The 18,711-nt window shown below is 46.7% G+C and overlaps 2 protein-coding genes across 5 annotated transcripts in view; one reads left to right on the forward strand and one right to left on the reverse strand.

Moving 5' to 3' along the window:
• LOC148818270 (BAR/IMD domain-containing adapter protein 2-like 1) overlaps positions 1 to 10,775 on the forward strand; it is a 43,341-nt gene extending 32,566 nt beyond the window's left edge. For 2 of the 3 annotated variants that reach the window (XM_088936766.1, XM_088936768.1), the window contains 4 exons: positions 1,301 to 1,360; positions 3,654 to 3,801; positions 9,043 to 9,083; positions 9,163 to 10,775. In XM_088936766.1, the coding sequence (XP_088792892.1) occupies positions 1,301 to 1,360; positions 3,654 to 3,801; positions 9,043 to 9,083; positions 9,163 to 9,235 (322 nt within the window). In that variant the 3' untranslated portion in view covers positions 9,236 to 10,775. The remainder of the gene's footprint in view (positions 1 to 1,300; positions 1,361 to 3,653; positions 3,802 to 9,042; positions 9,084 to 9,162) is intronic. The other variant, XM_088936767.1, reaches the window with a different exon arrangement.
• A 162-nt stretch (positions 10,776 to 10,937) lies between these two features.
• On the reverse strand, positions 10,938 to 18,583 carry bri3 (brain protein I3). 2 transcript variants are annotated; one of them, XM_088936770.1, is made up of 4 exons: positions 18,454 to 18,583; positions 17,152 to 17,937; positions 15,696 to 15,813; positions 10,938 to 12,735 (listed from the first exon to the last, which is right to left on the reverse strand). In XM_088936770.1, the coding sequence occupies exons 2-4, from the start codon at positions 17,306 to 17,308 to the stop codon at positions 12,603 to 12,605; spliced, it is 408 nt and encodes a 135-aa protein (XP_088792896.1). In that variant the 5' UTR covers positions 17,309 to 17,937; positions 18,454 to 18,583; the 3' UTR covers positions 10,938 to 12,602. The 2 variants fall into 2 exon arrangements, with proteins under 2 accessions (XP_088792896.1, XP_088792895.1); XM_088936769.1 differs by having other exon boundaries at positions 15,696 to 15,816.
• Positions 18,584 to 18,711: the final 128 nt, after the last annotated feature.

Here is an 18,711-nt window from a genome sequence, read left to right on the forward strand (position 1 = left end):
GTTTTGAATATGCCTCACATATTGACATATTGCTGTTTAAGCGATAGGAAGAAATGTTGAGTTTTAATTAGCACCTTGGCCTTTAGTCCTGGACTCTAAAATTTTAAATAGTTGAAATTCTGCAATGTGAAATGATGTCTTCTTATTGCCAGGACAGTGTTGTGAGAGAGGTTGTCATTGACGGCTTTGCTATAAATATCTGTAAGTTTCACTCACAAGTATATTGAATTTTACATTGTGACATTTTTTTTCAAAGGCCGAGTTCCTGTGGAACTCTGTTACTGCAGTTTGGATACAGTAACTAGCCAAGTGACATAGCTTTCTGTTTTATTTAACTGTGCTTTAAAAGTTTTTGTTAAATGAATGGACAGCCCTGGGGGATCTTTTTAATGCAATTATTTTAAGTGACTTTGCAATTACGGTAAAAGGTTTTCTTGTGGCATTTCTTGGATTTGTCCTGGTCAGTAAACCAGGGTTCGTGCCCTTAAAAGCTTGAACAGGATGTTAATATCCGTATTTTAAGGTGCACTGTAACCTGGAACAGTATGTCTCCCACACAGAGGACTTCTGTGATACAGCTGACTTTTATTATCCTGGGCCACCTCTTTCCACTTCACTGCTAAACTCCCACAAAGGCTAGATGGGTAAAAAAACCCTCTCTCGTTTTTAAAATCTTTGTTCTTATGGGGATAAAGTTTGGGGAAAAAAGTCTGAAAAAGAAAATGGCTCTCTTTCCACATTCTTTTCTGTCAGCCCAAATGTTTACAAATTCCTATATAATTCTCCATCCTCTGGGAATACAGCACTGGCCATTGGTTTTATATAGATATTATGTCCGTTGGGTTTGTATTCTCCCTGTGCTGCTGATGCTACACCTGTGTTTTTGCAATGACCACAACATTGAGGGGGGTTCTGTGCAGGTGATTGTGGGTCTCGGCTAATTGTTTAATGGCCCTGCAGTGTCAACAGCGGACCAGCTGAGAGACGTGTTGTGTTCATGACAGTTCCATGGACAGTATTTCTGCAGGGGCTCTTCACCACATACAAGCTGGGGGACCTGCATGCGCCCATGTGGGCTGCACACACTCACTCTCCTTTACTTCTTAACCACTCCGTCTTTTGGGATAGACTGGTTAAAGAACTGCCCTGCGCCCAGCATAGAGACCCTCCTCTCCGTAAAGCCCGGTATGGTTTGGCTCCGTGGAGTGTAACATTTGTCATCTGTCACCTTTTTTTGTTTTGTTCTGCTGTTATCAAGGCGTGTCAGTCTAATACCGGCTGCGATCCGTCTCTTTTACAGGAGGGGCTGGTTCCCGTCCTCATACTGCCGGCCTTACATCGAGCCGCTGGGGAGCAGCAGGTAATCAATCGATCGATCGATCAATGAATGTGGGCACAGAGGAGAGGAAAACAAAAAAAAAACCTCCTCGGGGAGCAAATTAAGTTATAGCACTGAAGTAACTGAGGTGTCCCCCCACCCTGAGGCCAGTTTTCCAGGTTATGATTCTGCAGGCAGAGAGAACTTGCTTGCTCCTTGTTGTATCCCAGCACCAGGATCCAGGATCCAGGCAATGGGAAAACAAAATAAAAGAGATGGAAGAGTGTGTTTCAGTAACGTGGTGGGAGATCAAGGTTCACAGTGAATAAAGTGGATACAGTCCAAGGCAGCTGTCAGGTCCAGCCCTCCTCGTCAATAACTGCTCAGACCTCCTGGAAATGAATGCCATCTTCTGCTTCGCAAGCTGTGCAATTTCCTTACGTCTGCATGTGCATTGCTGAAGGACTGATGTCTCTTTTTATTCGTTTTCTAGACGCAGTGACCCATTATTAGGTGCCATATCAAAGAAAAAATATTAAATCATTCTTGGTGTCATTACTAAAAGTTGAAAGCAAGTGCTTCCGTTTTTCAGAATCTGTTTTATGTTTTTATTTCCAGAATAAATATTCACTCACCTTAGGCACAACATTGCCTGGATTCCATCTAAAGGTGATGTTCAGGTGACTGATAGCTGATAGCTTCCCCTTGTGGGGAAATAGCTTTGATTATTATAGCCGATTACACCTGATTGAACATCATTAAAATTAGAAGAAAGTATTGTTGGAAAATAACAGGTAATCTGATCAAAACTACAGTGGGAAAGGCATCAAGCCTACAGTTTGTGCCTTAAGATGAAGACAGAACTAGGGTTAACACATCTTTTGGCACTGTCCTTAGTATTCAGACTGATATACTGTAATTTTGCTATTGGCAATCACAGTGAGGCAAAAGTGGGGATATCTCATGCGGATGGTTTTAATGGTTTTGGTCAGGTTAAATGTTTAGAGTATAAAAACAACAGTTTTAAGTGCACCTGCAATTGAAAGAAAGCTCTTGCTCTGACTATGATTTCATAATGCTTCTCCTATTCAGCTTCACTATCCTGCTGTTCACCTTGAATTCAGAAATGACCACTTAATGTGGAAATGGAAACTTCAAGGGTCAGAAGGTTAAAAGCGTCAAACAAGAAAGTTTGAAACAGACCCCTGGAAGTGTTTGCTTTGCATGCACTTATGAAAGCTGCTTTCCACCACAGTCGCCTGGAAAGAATGTTCTAAGTAAGCTGACACTTGGTTAACCCTCCTGACGTACTTCTGCCACTGGTCTTGGCCGTACACAATGTGGGCACCAGTGTGGAGCCCGCATGCACTCTCCTGTTTCTTATCGACTCTCTTTTCGAGGAAACATGTGAAAGACTGATTTATTTTGGTTAAATAGCTGCCAAACATACAGTACAGCCACTTTCGTTTCATTACAACAACCTTCCTTTACATACAGATGTTTCTGTTCCTCTCAAGAAATGTCTTTGTATACATGTGTGTGTGTGTTGTTCTTAGAAATGCGCTCGGTACACCAAGCAATGCTGTTATCTCTGCTGTGGGACGTTCAATAGAAAACTGAATACGAGTGAAAAGTACAGCTACCTTAAACAGGTTATGTAGGAAAGGGCAATGTAACCTACTGTTAACATTTAGAATAATTTTGTTATGGTTGAGGGTCTACTTGGAAGTTTACAAAATTTGATATTTCTCTCAGGGATGCATGGATTTGGGAAAAATGTTGCAAAGTTGTCAAAGGTTGCTTATTCCAAAAGCTAAAGGCATTCTCACCTAGAACACATCCTTTTTGTTATATCAACAGCTGTTGCTATTTGTGGGACTAAAGGAGCCATTCCTTTGAGGATATTTAATTTGTTTGGGATTGGCAGTTGTTCTTGTAATTTAAACTGTGTTTGTATTCAGGCTAATATCATGTACAGTACAGTATATGTAACATTTCAGTACGATCCAGGAGAGTAATGAAAAAGTCCCACTTGGACATTAGCTACGGCATGCTGTCTATATGACTGTGCTCTGTGGCATATTGCAGCACAACTGAGGTCACTGGTGTCTGATGTGCTTTTCTTGGTTCAGGTGCACTGTGTTCTGGCAGCAGTTAGTGATCATTTGCTATGATGAGAAAGTGCAGGACCAGCTGTAGCACAGAAAGATGGGCTGAAAAGTCAGGCTTGTGCCTGGCTCTGCACTGTCTGGGGTTCGAGGATAAGAGTCAGGCTTGGGCCTGGCTGCACTGTCTGGGGTTCATGAGCTTCTGCGATGTGTTTTCTCCTCCCCAGCAGCGTGACGCCAGCTCGCAGCGTCAGTGTGGCCAACCTGGCGGACCAGGACCGAGGTGCCATGGTGCTGCCGCCCCCGGATTACAACGACTCTTCGCCAACGAGGACGGCTCCGTTCAAGAGCACCCCGTCTTCCCCCGAGCACACGGTGAGCACCACGCCAGCTACGCCCCTTGGTCAAGTTGGGCAGTTAGGAGTAGCCGTCTGGACAAAAGCCGAATAACCTGCTTGGGGCCTTTTAAATCTAATAATTCACAACATACAGCCCTTACTTCCTATTCTCGGTTACTGTTATGCACAAAAGGCCACCCTTCAGTTCAGGTCAGTGTATTTGTCATATGCACAAGTGCAATGAAATGCTTATTTGCATGTATGTTATGATACAAAGACGGTAAGGAAACGCCAGAAACATAAACACAGAACAGCAGCAGCAACAACAACAACAAGTTAAATAACATACAGTTTAAAAAAAAGGTCAGACAAGCAGTGTGAGAAAAACACACATCAGTGGGAGCCAGTGGTAGGGGTAGAGTTCAGTAATCTGACAGCCTGTGGGAAGAAACTCTCTGAATCTGGAAGTCTGTGCCTTTATGCTCCTATAACGCTGAGCAGAGGAGAAGAGTGAGGAGCCAGGATGACTGGTATCTTTAGCGATACTTCCAGCCTTCCTGAGGCAGCGAGCTGTAAAAACCTCCTCTTTGCCAAGTGATAAGGGTGAGGGTTACACCTGACCAACAATCCTGTGTTTGCTTTTTGTGTTTGTGGTGTTTTGTCTGCAATGCAAGGCAAATTCCTGTAAGGGTAATAAAGTATTATGAATATTATTATTACGGAACGTACTCTGTACACCTTATATGCACACTTTGTACAATGGGGCTGGAGTGTAACTAATAAACAGGAGCTGCAGTCCTTTCTAGGTAAAATTCACAGTAGGGCCTTGTTGTCATGTAATCTTCACCGTGAAAAGTTCTAGTTTTTTTTACTTTTGTATCACGCAGTGGAAAAAGGCGATCCGATTAATTGAAAACGTGCACAGACGAATATGTTTCTTTACTATTTGAGAATCTGAAGCTTTGCTAAGCTTCAAGGTCAGAAGCCCTCTGACCATTTTTTAGAAATTCTGTACAGCACTCAAGATCCCAGAATTCAATGGTGTTACATTCTAGTGAAGTATAAAATTTCTGACTTGCGTAGAATTTAGACTTTAAAATACTTTAGGATACCTTCCTTCCTTGCTTGCTTTTTAGCTAAACATGGCTTTATCTGATGGCCTGTTTGCTGGAGTTAATCTTTGACAGCAGGAGGTATAATTAGAGAAAGTGCAATTCCTTCCTCTACATTACTGTAATGTGCAGCGGGAGAGATTGAATATTGGCTGTGTGATCTACACTAAGTCACAGTTTCCTAGAAAGTCAGTGCTAAGCCTTGTAACAGGACACAAACACACATGCCCTCACTCTGCAGCCCCATGTCTGCCACCCCTCCCCTCCACAGCAGCCTGTGAAATATTGATGATCCCAGAATGCTCCTGTTCTCTCTGGCGAACAGCCTGCTTTTCAACTTGTGTAACAAAAGAAAGGTGACGTCACTCTGCATATCCGGGGCCTGGCTTCCTCGTGCTCTGGCATTACAGCCCCGGTGAACTTGAAACCTCCGAGTTCCTGCCCTTGAACCAGTGAGAGTTCTGCTCTGTGGCGTAATGGCTAGTTGGCATTCGGGAAATTCAGAGCACCTGTCAAGACCTTCTTGGGGGCACAAACGTGGGTACTGTATGTTCAGGAGCTTTAAAGAACATAATGGGAGGTAGAATGTGAAAAGAAAAGAAAGTTAATCCTTCCTGTCGGTGCCTGTGTGCTCTCTAGATCAAGGCTGTTCTCCTGTTGCAGGTAAAGCAGCACTGGGAGCCATAGAGCTGCGTCTTTCAATTTCCTTTCCAGGCTGTAATCTGTGCGGTTGTACACAATGCAGGGGTCCGCGCTGTGGGCTGCGGTTTGTGGTAAAGAATTGAAAAACGACTTTGCCTAACTTCAAAGATCGAGTCTGATCCTTCACCTGAGAAACAGTTGGATAAAATAAAAAATTTTCCCCAATTTGAAAACTCTCACTTTTTTATATAGTAGTAGTGTTGGATGCTTTGGTGTTGTGGAGGTCAGCGCTGCTGCATAGCTGCCGGGTCCTGGGTTCAGTTGCAGACTGGGGTGCCTACCCTGTGGATTCCCAGATGGATTGGGCTTGATTAGATTAGTTCACGTTATGTATTTGCTCATCATTTTGTTGTAGAGAGAGCTGCATCTGAATACTCAGTCAAGGGGCTGAGTCATGTTTTCTAATGAAAGCATGCTGTGCTAATGAGCGCCTCTTTATCTCGATATCCGCATGGTGCAGAGTGCTGGGGGGCTCATTCATGCCATAGTTCACCTTGCGACAGCCCGTCTCATTGCAGGCACAGTTATATGGGTTAATGCAATTGTTGTTTACCCATTAATAGCATCCCTGAGGTAGGATCTTGTTGCATTAACATCTTTATTGAAATCAATAAATAATTATTCCTTTTTCATCCCAAGCAATCCACTGGCGTTTTACATATGTGGCCGGACCAACTTCATTGATCACAGCCAGAAGGGGGGCATGTGGCAGCTCTAGTTTCCAGGCAGTAGCACAGGGAGAGAAGGGAGAAGCTGAGGGAGGTCGAACTTGGCAGACCACAAGAGGAGTTTAGCCAGGACAGTGTGCTAAATGGCCCTATTCATAAGAATATTTTTTTATGCATGAAAAAGGACTTGCGTGTTAATATGAAAAGCTGATGAATCAGTTACCTCTGCAGTGTGTGGGAGGCACACCTGCAGCTGTGGTACAGAGGAGTGCAGGATTTGAGTGGCTTGTCTGTGGCGTTAACTGCAGCCCCCTGAGGTTTCCGTCCGCTTCTCTGTGTTGGTTCCCCGACAGCCTGTTATATTACAGCTATTGCAAGAGGCCAGCTTGGTGTCTGCGTTGAAAACAGGGCACCCAGCTTGTAGAAGCTCTTTAATGGCCTGGGAGCAGCGTGTCTCTGCAGGGGGTGGAGAACAGGACATCACAGGGGTTCTGTGTGGGCAGGAGAAGGTTAGGTTTAACCTGTCCTCCTCCCGAGGCATTTGGAAAACGGTCCTGCAGAGCACATGTGCTGCTCTGTCTGACTTGGAAGTGTCCAATGGCTGCTCTTACCAGTGAAGAGGCAAGAAGGAGGGGACTGGAGATGCTCTGTGCTGCTTTGGTCTGGAAAGTTCATTCTGTGTTATTGAAGTGCTTCCCTGGATGGGTTTATTACTGTGCTAGCAGGGGAAGTGGGGACATAATTAATTTTATTCCACTTGCGGTACAAGTGAGGACAGTGAGGTGTCACACAACACAGTCCTAAACAGCTGGCGCTGCATTCTGGCTGCAGGGCTGGCGCGTTGGAAAGATTAAAGTGTCCCTTAGCGATAATTGCTGCTGCGCAGGTTGTGAGAAATATGGTCTCGTGGAGAAAAGGTGCTGGGCACAGCTCCATGGAGCCTGGCCTCTCCCAAGGTGACTCTGCTCTCTGGCTCTCTGGCTCTCAGAACCAGACTCTGGATATCCCAGACACCCGCTGGCAGCCTGGAGTTAACGCTCAACACCGGCTCTGACGTCCTGGCCAGTCACTCCCTGGCAAAGCCTGCCCTCTACTGGTGGACTGGTCACAGTCTGGCCATCATATTAAATCACTTTTCATGCCTTTCATTATTAACTAATAGTGTTAATACCTGTATTAGTGTTTATCGGTAAAGACTGTTACTTGTTTTTTTTAAAAAACTTGTTTGCTCCTTCCATTGTTCGGTTTTGGCTTCATGATTCCAGGTGTTGCATGGTACAGTACTACCTTTCAGCATGTTGGTGGAATTAATCTTGCGTTGGGATTCCAGTTACTGGTGTTGCAGAATACATGAACCTCTTCTCTTCTAGCATTTGATCCTCCTAATAATAGATGCTCGATATCCTGGTGTGATGAAACCTGAATAACTGGTGAGCTAATTATACAGTCTTGAGGACAAACGTTTAGGAAAAAAACGTTTTCAGGGGGCAGTAATTTAAAATAAGGGGAAGAGCATTTAGAACCGAAAACAGATAATACCCATTTACTACACAAAGGGTTGTGGAAGCATGGAACAAGCCACTCAGCCTTGTTGTTAAAGCTAGTATCCTGGCTGCTTTCTTTAAAAAGCTGAAGGAGACCTAGGGATTAATCTGCTACAAGTAACCAAACGCCATCGATTTGAAATCTTTCTTGGTTTGTAGTATTTTGCGACCTACTGGATTGATAAACGTTCTGAAAATTAAACAAGCTTATGAAGCAGTTTTTTTTGACAAGTTAAACATGGACTCCTTGTTTTTCTTACCATAAAATGCTTTGAGAAGCTGCATTTAAAGCATCTATATAAAATAAAGTTGTTATTATGATCCATTTTAATTCAAATTGGTAACAGCAGGTCAAGAAGGGCAAAAATAAAGATGGAAATTTAAGTACTTTGTCATTTTTTATTTGAAATAATCATCGGAGGTACTTTAACAGTTTAGATTAAATGAACGAGTATTTCAAGACGTTTTAGATTCCTGAATGATGTTATGCAGTGATCTGGGACGTCCTGAAGGAATGTGGGCCCGTCTCTGCATTTCCTGTGACTGGCATGCAGAGCCACTGCCACATGACCCACAGCTTAGTGGCAGGAGCAGCCCAGACATGAGCCCAGCTTCCCAAAACATCTCATTCTCTGTGAAGCAGTGTAGTAGATAGATGGGCAGATGGGTCGACACCGTCCCACAAAAAGCACATTCAACATTAAACACACATAAAAGCATAACTTACAAATCACTTAAGTTGCATAAAATCACATAGTGGTGCATAGAATCATAACAACAGTACATGCCATAATGAATAAATGAATTAGAAGTGGGTGGAATACATTAAATGCCATCATTAAGCAGTTTTATTGCACAGAGAACAAAGGACTTCTCATAAATGCTTTGGCTCTTATGATGTGCTGTAAGTATACCTCGAATTGTAAGTGTAAGGAAGATGCAGGGTGCAGGAACGAGGGAAGAAAAGCAAGAGCAGAGCAGTTCAGAGGAGAGAAAGGGAGCTGAGCTGAGACACCAGCCAGGGCTCCTGCTGCAGTCTTTCCTCTGCCTTTGTGGGGAGGTCCGGTCAGTCCGGCCAGCCTCAGACCAGCTCAGGTGAGGTCTCGGGACACGCGAGGAGTCCCGGCCCGCTGCATGCTGGGCTGCAGGCCATCCAGAGGCAGGCTTTGGCCCCCTGGGGCTCCTGGTGACGTCACCCGCACGCAGGAACGTGGGCCGCGGTGCTGATGACCCGTTTTGTGCTGTGTTGCAGGTGTCTGAACCCAATGGCATCCCGAAGCTGCCTTTCCTGGGGTGAGTGTACAGCCTGGAGCTGCTGGGGGGGGGGGAATCAGTGAGGCTGGACTGCTAACGAGGGGTCTTCTCTCCACAGGGGGGGTAACCCATTTACCACCGTCAAGCTGCGGCCCACTGTCACCAACGACAGGTCGGCCCCCATCATCTGAAGGCGCGGGGAGCCTGTGCCCCCACGGCGTGGGGCTCCCCTGCTGTCGGGTGTGAGCTCTCCCACAACCGAAGCCTGCAGGGCCCTCTTGCACCGCGACGCCCGAGGACAGAGGGCCTGCGTGTGGCGGTGTGAAACCGAGCCAGAGCTATATTTTTAAGAGCTTTTTTGTTTTGTTGTTGTGAATAACTGTACACAGGTATAGGATCATGACTCGCGGACAGAGGTCTGTACAGGGTGTTACATCAGACTTTATATTTTATTTCTTTGGAGAAAGTTGAGAAAAACACCCGTTATCATATGAGTGTACATGAAGACGGAGTAGACCATATATATATATTTTTTTTTTGCTTGTTTAAAAAGTCTTTATTTGCCATAGTATGCTAGACAGAATATGCTGTATGGGATATGGAATTATTTTTTTGCATAAATGTAAATATAATATTTAGGATATAAAAAGTTTATGTTCTTGAAAGTTCATTCAGTAAGATGCTTGGGCGCTGCCACAGTCCTTAAGCAGTTCCTTACGCTTGAGTATTTCGGATTGGGACAGATATGCCTTGTGGAAATACGCGCTACACAACAGATTTTACCAAAGACGTTCGCCTAATGAAGAGTGCAACCTACAGGTAACACGTGGAAGGTTTCTGTGGGGGCTGCTACATAACAAACACCGTAAAATGTTTTATTCCCTTAGACATCAAGAAGATTTTTAACATCCAAACATTATTCAGTACCCGTCCTCGTTCATACTTCCAATAGTTCATTACCCCCTGTAGCTTTGTATAATGGGAGGCATTGAGAGCAACAAACACTAGTGGTTCCAAAGCTTAAGTTTCTAATGTCTCCCAGTTTATAATGAGGCTTTTGCGATTAAAACAAACTTTGCCTTAAGATACTTTCTCTTCCTTGTGATATTTTCCCCCAAACAGCATTCCTTCTCCCTTTCTCCCACTGGAAATACAGAATACAAAGTGATAGTACCGAATACTGTGTCTGCAGATGGATCCATGTCAACTCTCAGACCCAAATGAGAAGTGTAGATTTGCCTTTTCTGTTTTTTGTTTTTTCCCTGCTACATTTCTGATGGAGCCTGTTTTTGTGACTGGGCTTTGATAGTTGGCTGGTAAATGCATTCAAGTCCAGAAGCCAACAAGCTGTGTGTGAATCCCAGAAATGGAACCATTGCGTTTTAGTTTCTGAACCCCTTACCCCATTCTGTTCCTTGCATAGGCGTTTTATTTTGAGAGAAAATGAGGTAGAGGACCTACACTTGGCTAGTGATTTTTCCTCATACAATAGAATGCTTTTCATTTTTTTTACATTGTTTAAATAACAAAAGTATATTTTAAACTGCTGATGTAGATTCTGTTGCTTTGCTTTCCTGTGTCTCAATGAAGATTCCTAAATTCCTGTGAAAATTAAGTGTCAGTGTGAACTGCAATAATATATTTAATAGGGTTGAAGTGAGAATGTTGTTCGATGATCTGTCTATGGCCACTTTTCCTCCATTGTTCCAGAATAAAAGCTATCTGATTAAGCAGGGGGTTTCTATGTTCATGTGTGTTTGCTAGAGGCTGGAGTCAGCTCTGTTGATGGATTGCGAGTGCTAAGACAGGCAAGAAAGAGGGTTCCTCTGTTACAACGTGAGCCTGTGGCTCCAAGCAGGAGAGCAAGCGTTCAGATTCACTCCACAGCACTGCTGATGCTCATATACCTTTATTTACAATTATTTTCCAATATAAAAGTTTTTCCTCATTTGTGAAAGCAAGAGTAGTGAGCTTCAAAGCAAAGCAAACAGCCCTGAAGCATTAACAATTACATCTTGAGGTACAAGTTACCGACGACGCAATAAAGCATGTCTTCTCACCCCTTCCCGTCATTAGCTGCTACACAGAGGACCAGATTCTTAGCATAGCACAGTGGGAAAACACAGTGATTGTCTTGGATCGGAGGAGAAACGATGGTCCAGTAGTTAAGGGATACTAAGAAACGCTCCTGATCTGACAAGTCAGGTTACCAAATTTAAGTGCAAAAAGAGCTGTGCACAAATCCACATGGCTAAGGGTCATCAAGGACGCAAACATTTTCTTGAAGGTAGACAACGACCCTTTACAAAACTGCCTGGATTTTACAAAGGTGTCCTTTATGTACTTTAAAAAAAAAAAACAGTGCAGGTACAGTATAATATGGCCCCAGACCAGATGTCAGCTATTACAAAACTACTCTGGTTTTATTTTAAAAAACTATTTCCAACAGCAACAGGTTTCCTCATCTAAGTGCAAACTTGTCAGGTTGGTTTGTGGAACACAAAGCAGGGGACAAAGGAAAAAGTTCCAAAGGTTCAAGTCCAAAGTGGTTCAAAATAACAATGCATCTAAATTGAATTTTAAAGCTTTAACAATTATCATTACCTGAAAAACTACACAAAGCTTTTGATCAATCCTGCTCACTGATCACTGCCCCTATTCTCTCTCTCTCTGCTAACTAACTTTCCTAGACAGCACTGGCTGATAAAAACTCATCTCCAGCAACAGGAAAAGGACCTACTTTGCCTTCCAGAAAAGATACACTGCATAATGATAGCAAGACATCTGCTGCAGGTATTAAAAGTCAATCAGCCTTTTAATAGGGAAGCCGCCAACGGCCTCATTCCTTGGCTGCCGAGACAGACAAGGGTACTTGCAATTGTATTACAGTTCAACTGCGTCAAGAAGCAAAGTACAGGGCAGAACCCGTCGTCAGATTCCTGGTTTAATCCAGGAAGACAGGCAGAACACACTGATTCTCAAGCACTTACTCAGGGAAGAGGCACGGCCCTGCAGAGATCAAGGAGACGAATGTGTCCATACTACATGGTGACCATCGCCAGAACATCACCCGTTTGCTAACGGTGTGGGCAGAAGCCACAATCGCCTTCCTTTCCACTTCAAAAGCCAATCTCTTCTCCTGACTGCAAATGAACTATTCTCCCGCAAACCAAAGGACAGTGGGTAATCATTGTTAAGCAGAACCACTTTTCATATATTTTTATGAATTTCGATTTTGTATCTGGGAGCTTTTTTTTGTTTGTTTTGTTTTGGAAGGCACCACTGACTGACTGACTGACTGACCGATGAACAGAAAAAGGATTTCAGGACGGTATACACACATTAATTAAAACAGATAATCACTTGATCAATCATGTCATGCATGTGAATTAAAAATAAGTTCACATGTTCGATTCTTTAATCGCTTGCCGTTATAACCTGTTGAGTCGGTCTCTTCGGCGGGAACTGCACGGCTTTTACTGGCGTGCAAGTAGCAATGCTCGGGGGGAAATGCAACCGAAGAGCAGAGGCCCGGAGATGAGCCCCGGTTTGATCCCTCTAACCGAAGGTGGCCCCGCAGTTGGGGCACCTCCTTTGGCGCAGGGCGAGGCAGAAGAGGATGCCAATGGGGAAGAAGATAATGGCACACATGATGCCCAGGCAGGTGAAGTCGTCCTCCAGCACGCCCACTCTGCGGGGAAGAACAAACAGGCAGCACGTTAGATACACGATGCCCTCTCTTACCACGAAGCCCACCTCAGTCTTCAGGTTCTGTCTTTTTGACTGTTGCACTCCTGCACTGGGGGGTACATAGAGAGATCAGTTTCACTCTGGCTTCTGGGAAGGCAGTGCCCATGGATTTAGGAAAGGCACAGCAGGCGTCGCATAGCCCACTGACAGCAGACACTATGGTAGTGTATAGCATTTTATTGTAGGAATGTTGATTTCTCTGTAATTAAGTTTTAATGATGGCATCTGAAATGGCTGGTGGTAGGCATTTAAGACAATGCATGCATTTTAAATACACAGATGGGAGGAAGGATATGGTAAGGGGTGTACATGCTACCTTCATGGACTCAGTCCTTCAATTGTTTTGTACAGCTGGTTTTTATTAAGAAGGCACCTGGATTGCACACACATACAACTTCTTTTTTCCTTCTGTGTCCATGAAAAGGACAAAAAGAATGACATTTGTCTTAAACCGCTTTGCTCCTCGAGCCTCCACACTGTGAGAGAACAGAAGCTACACGACACTGGCAAACACAGAATCCATCACATCTCGCAACACAAAGCACATGGCAGATTTCACCTGGCGCTACCAATTCTCCAACTGGGGCGATGGGATTAGTGGAGTAACCCTAGGATCTATACACAGGGAAGCAGTAAAACAAGAGGCAGTGTTGGGATATGTAGTTCAAAGCACAGAATTTAAACCCCAGGACTATAAATTGGCATAATGCACTAGCAAGTGCCTGTCAAAATACTGTATACAACTTAGGGCACACTCATACAACAAGAGATAATGCTGCTGTAGGATTCACTGCTGGACTCGGGAAGACTCCTGCTCTGGCAGGTTAAAAGAAATGAATCTTCATAGTCTCAAACAGAGAAGACTTGATTCAACAATTCAAAATACTCAAAAGGCATTAACCAAGTAAAGCCAACAGAAGACTTCAGAACAGCAGGAAGTTAAGGGCCAGTGTCAGTGAAACAAGGGCATTTCTCTGGAAACAAGACGAGACAAGCAGCTGGATTTGGCTGTAGCAATCTTGGCTTTTTTCATCTTTAGCACACGATAAAAAAACAAACAAGTAATAACTAGTGAGGTCATATCTGGAAATAAAACACCCAGAAAACCTTTCTTGGGGATTCCTGGTAGGCAGCGTGACTTCAGCCAAGTCTGGAGATTCACAGCAACCTGCGGCAAGTCACATGAAAAACAGGGAAGTCGTTCATGCTACAGCAGCAGAAAGAAAAGCACGTCCTCCGACCAGAGCCCTGTGATTCAGCCGCTCAAGTTCCTCCTCCAGTTGTGAAACCAAACACTTTCCTTTAAAAACGATCAGACTTTAGAGCTTCACGACTACATCTTTCATACTTTTCCTGAACTACAGTGCTGAGCTGGTGGAGCTGTGTGGATTCGGTATATTAAGAAAGGAATATCTGAAAATGAGAGGAGCCATTTGGCCCATATGGCATGAGGAGTCGTTAGTAGCCTGTAGACCCGACATCTCATCCAGCTGTTTCCTGAAGGAAGTCAGGGCATCTTGCTCCATACTCCCACCGCCCTTCAGGTAAAGCTGCACCTCCTGTGTTCAGTTTCACAATGAACTCAACATGTAGTGCTGACGCGAAACGATGCGTCAACATGAACACAGAGACTTTTTCATAAGTAGCCTCTTCTCAGCTTTTTTCCCCATTTTGTTTCTGTGGTTTATGCTGTACGTGCACACCCTCCTCATCGGAGAACATCTGCAGCCTTGGCTGGTTTACCAGCTACGCCAGAATCTAGATCACCAGTATAAATTAGGAACGGCTGCTGTTCTAGAACAGATCCCTCTGGTACTCAGCCAATTATCTCACTCCAGTCTGAGCGCTCACCACTTATCTGTGCTGTTGTCATTAAGCAATTCTCTCTGAACAAGGACAGTGTCCTAAAAGCCTACTGATGGGGTTTGAAATTCTCCGGGCACAAGCGCCACACCCCAGACCTGCATCACTGGGTTATGAGTAATGTGTGTGTACTGTAGATAAGACATCACCGGGCTCCCAGGGTGTACTAATCCTGAGCACGCGTTGTGCTTGAAGCACTTCTCTTTTTCTGCTAGTTAATAATTGTAACGTCTTCTTCCTTAGTGAACAAGCGAAATGCCTCATCGGTACATCAGCCATTTCCCTCTCTTTGTCTAGAAGTTCTCCATTATTGTGCAAGATAGGTTTGAGCTCTTTTACTGGCACGTCTGAAAGCTTTCAGCCTCCTTGGCCTCCCCACTGTCCTTTTCCACCAGAACTACTCCTTTCCTTCAGCTGGATTCTTTCTTTACCATGTTACAGAGCCCTTCCTTTTCCCTCTCGTTTCCTATTTGACCTGTTGAACCGTCTGCGATACTTGTCTGATCTATCTACGCTGTTGCCGTCCACTGTCCACCGATTCCTCCTCTGTCCCCTTCCCACAGGGTGCCTTCCAGACACTGTGCACCACAGAGCCTCCTGAGGAATGAGACGAGCCGCGTGGCTTAGCAGCGGGTCTCTGGTCTGCCGCACTCCATCGCCAGGGCAACACCTAACCTGCTCTCTTTCAAACCGCTGACAACTGCGACTGGAAACACAAACCACTTCTCAGAACTGCACACGTCCTGGGCGTTCCTAGAGCAGGCCGAGCTCGGTGCTGGGCAGAGGCACAAGGGCCTCCCTTGTCGAGCAAGACATCCTCATGGTGTGTGTGTGTGTAGCAGCAGCAGCAGCAGCAGCGGCAGCCGAGGTGTGAAGGACTAGACGGGTCACCTCAGGCCCCGAGCGCTCTGCGATCTGTAAGCTGGCAGGAAGCCGTGCAATGCTAACTACAGCCCTGGCAGGCAGCCTAACAGATCACATGGCTGATCCCAGCTCACCTTCTGCAGGGAGGGAGAGAGAGAAACAGGTCCGTCTTACCTGCAGGCCGGGCAGCCCCCTACCACCACCACAGAGGGCTGGATAATGGTGTACGTGTTGGGGTAGTTTGGTTGCTGGCCAACAGGTGGCAGCTGTGAGGGAGGCTGCTGCGGATATCCTGCTGGGGAAGGAGAAGAGAGAGAAATCCCAGTCAGGGGCCCCGTGCTGAGCTACGCATCCGCCACCTGACTCGCGAGCAGCGAGCGGTCACCTCCGTGCTCAGGTTACACAGCTGCGAACGGGGATTTTCCTCCAGGTCCCCAGGAAAATGAAAACGCAGCCCTTCTGAGAGCTGCGGGTCTCCGGGCCTCCGGCACTGGGAAGAGCCGGCACCTGGGCCAGCAGCAGAGCCGGAGTCCTGGAACGTGGACTGGTGGTGTGTGCGTGTGTGTGTGGGTGTTGCATCTCCCCACTGTAATAAGAGCCGGAGTATTATTAGACCGTGTGGGCACGCACAGCCTGCAGGCCGGCTGTGGAACACCTGGAGCCCCCTCCCCCAGTGCGTAACCATGGCGATGCCCGCCGGCCCACCGGCCCACCACAGGGCTGTCCGAGTGCCACCTGTAACGTGCAGGAGAGGAGCCCCTCCATCACCACACCGGCCAGCCGCTCTGGTGTGCAGGCATGTCACCTCCTCACCAGAGAGCATCGTGAAGCACTGCGAAGCCCCTCCAACGGTAAGACACGCTCGTGTACGAGAAAGCCGTTAGTGTGCCTTTATTACAAAGAAAACGGGCTGGAGTCGATCGCCGACTGTACGATTGAAGAAAGGAAAAAAAAAGTTTTAGAAATACAGTATTAGAAAGGCACCAGAAGATGCCATGGCAAAGACTTAAACAAACAGCGAGCTCAGCGCGATGGTTACAGGGGAACAGGAGCGAAGATGAATTTGTTCCCCGAATTCGTCAGGAGGATACCGCGCGCTGGAATAATCCGGGTCGGGGCGCTGCAGCGCGTGCTCCTGGCTCATGACCGGAACCCCCCCACCGCAGCTCGTGCGTGCCAGCCGGGGCAACTGGACCCCCGAGCCCACTGTCCAGGGCGACCCCGCCACCCCCCTCAGGAGTCAGCTGTAAGAGCTCCCTTTACACTGCGCCTCCCAGGTTTGCAGAATTCTTCCAGTGCGGGTTTCGGGAAAACCGTTTCCTACCGATTTCCCCAAGACTGTGGCAGAGCCAGGAAAGAGGGAGAGGGAGAGGGAGAGAGAGGGGGAGAGAGAGAGGGAGAGAACGCTTTGACAAGAACCGGAGATAACCGATAAGAAGAAACTTTGACCTCTCCATGGGTGCAAATATGCAACCATCACGCATTCAGAAGACAACAACAAACTCGCCCCGGCTCCCCGTGTCTTCGACCGACAAATCTAACGGCGTTTCGGAAGCGGGAGAAACGTCCAGCGGCGGAAGGACACGGCCGGTCCGCCCGCGGCCCCCCGGGAGATGAGAAAGCCACTTGCCTCGGCCGTCGGGGAACTGGTAGGGCGGCGGCGGCGGCTGGAAGCCGGCAGGCGGCGGCGGGATCGCGCCGTAGTTGTGCGGCTGCCTGTACTCGTAAGCCCCCGGCACCGCGTTATAGGCGGGGGGTCTGTCCTGCAGGAGAGGCTTGCTGTCCATGCTGTCCGACGTCTGGCCGTCCTCGCTTCCCTCTCCCTCTCTCTCTCTCTCCCCAACGAGCCGCACGCTGGACTCGCCGAGTTTCCGCCGAGAAAGCGCACGAAACTGCCCCCTCCTCCTCCTCCTCCTCCTCCTCTTCCTCCCAAACAAATGTGCGTGTGGTTTTGTTAAGGAACAATAAAAAAAAATCGTAGAAAAACAGAACAGAACGGCGGGGAGGGAGGGAAAATAAAAAGAAAAGAAAAGCGAAACTTAGATCAACACCCGCCTGCAGAGCGACAACTTTCTTCTGCCCGACGCTCGAAATCCACTTCGGCTCTGCGCGTCGGATCCAACCCGGGGGGCTGCTCGGACACCTAAACGCTGGTCATTATTGTTCCGCTTTTTTTCTCCCCCCTTCCTTCTGCCCTCCTCTTCTATCCTCTCTTTCTCCCCCCGATGAGAGGCTTTCCCGCAACTCTGTAGCCCAGAATCGGCTTCCCCAGCTCGGCCGGTCACAAGACTGCGGTCATGTGACGGCGGCGCGCCTGAGCGCGGCCCCGACACCGTCACTCTGGGAGGAAAAGGTTAAGACGAGCCGGCAGACTCGCAGGCTGGGCGTGCAGGACTGGGCGCCGGGGAGGTTGGCCCTAAAATGACAAATACAAAACAAACGGAGAGGCGTGATGAATGATTGCAATTTAAAACAACAACAACAACAACAACAAAATCTCGGGTCACTCAGGAGGCGCACACTTGTCCGTCGGCTGGAGCGAGCGTGCGTGTGCTGCACTTTGACAGAACACGACTCAGACATAACGCGTCGCCCAGCAGACATTTGTGAAGCCCAAATGACATCACCGATGCCTATTAATATCGCCGAGTGCCGGAGAGCTTCTGTCGGCGCATGACAATGGTATTCCCAAAGCATGTCACAGTGACGCAGTAATATCACTCTACAAAGACAAGGCACAGGTGACCCCTGGCCGAGACTGTAAACGAAGTGGGTGCAATCGGGGAATTGTGTCCGAAACAAAGTATCACAAATGGCCAAATCAGAGAAAATTCAATATCCCGTAAACGGCAATCGACCGTATCTCAGCCTCACTTAAAATTATTATAAAAGGGGCTTCTGAAAACCTACATCCAGCCCGAGTCAAATATACCTGGAAACACGATACTCAGGCGATCCTGTATGTTAGCTGTCAGGCTAATCTCGTTTTTGTATTTACGAGAAACAAAAAAAATGTAACAGGCGAATAAAAACGCGAGCAAACCAGTGCATGACATTTGCGTGCTAATCTCGCAGAGGCGGGCGACCGAATAGTGACACCCGGACGGACCAATCAGAAGGGGGCTGTTGAGTGACGTTCGCAAGGTAACCAATCAGATTGGGAAGGTCGCGACTTCCTGCCTTGGATTAG

This window comes from Atractosteus spatula, chromosome 18 (genome assembly GCF_055471065.1).
Source record: "Atractosteus spatula isolate fAtrSpa1 chromosome 18, fAtrSpa1.hap1, whole genome shotgun sequence".
Taxonomy (NCBI): domain Eukaryota; kingdom Metazoa; phylum Chordata; class Actinopteri; order Semionotiformes; family Lepisosteidae; genus Atractosteus; species Atractosteus spatula.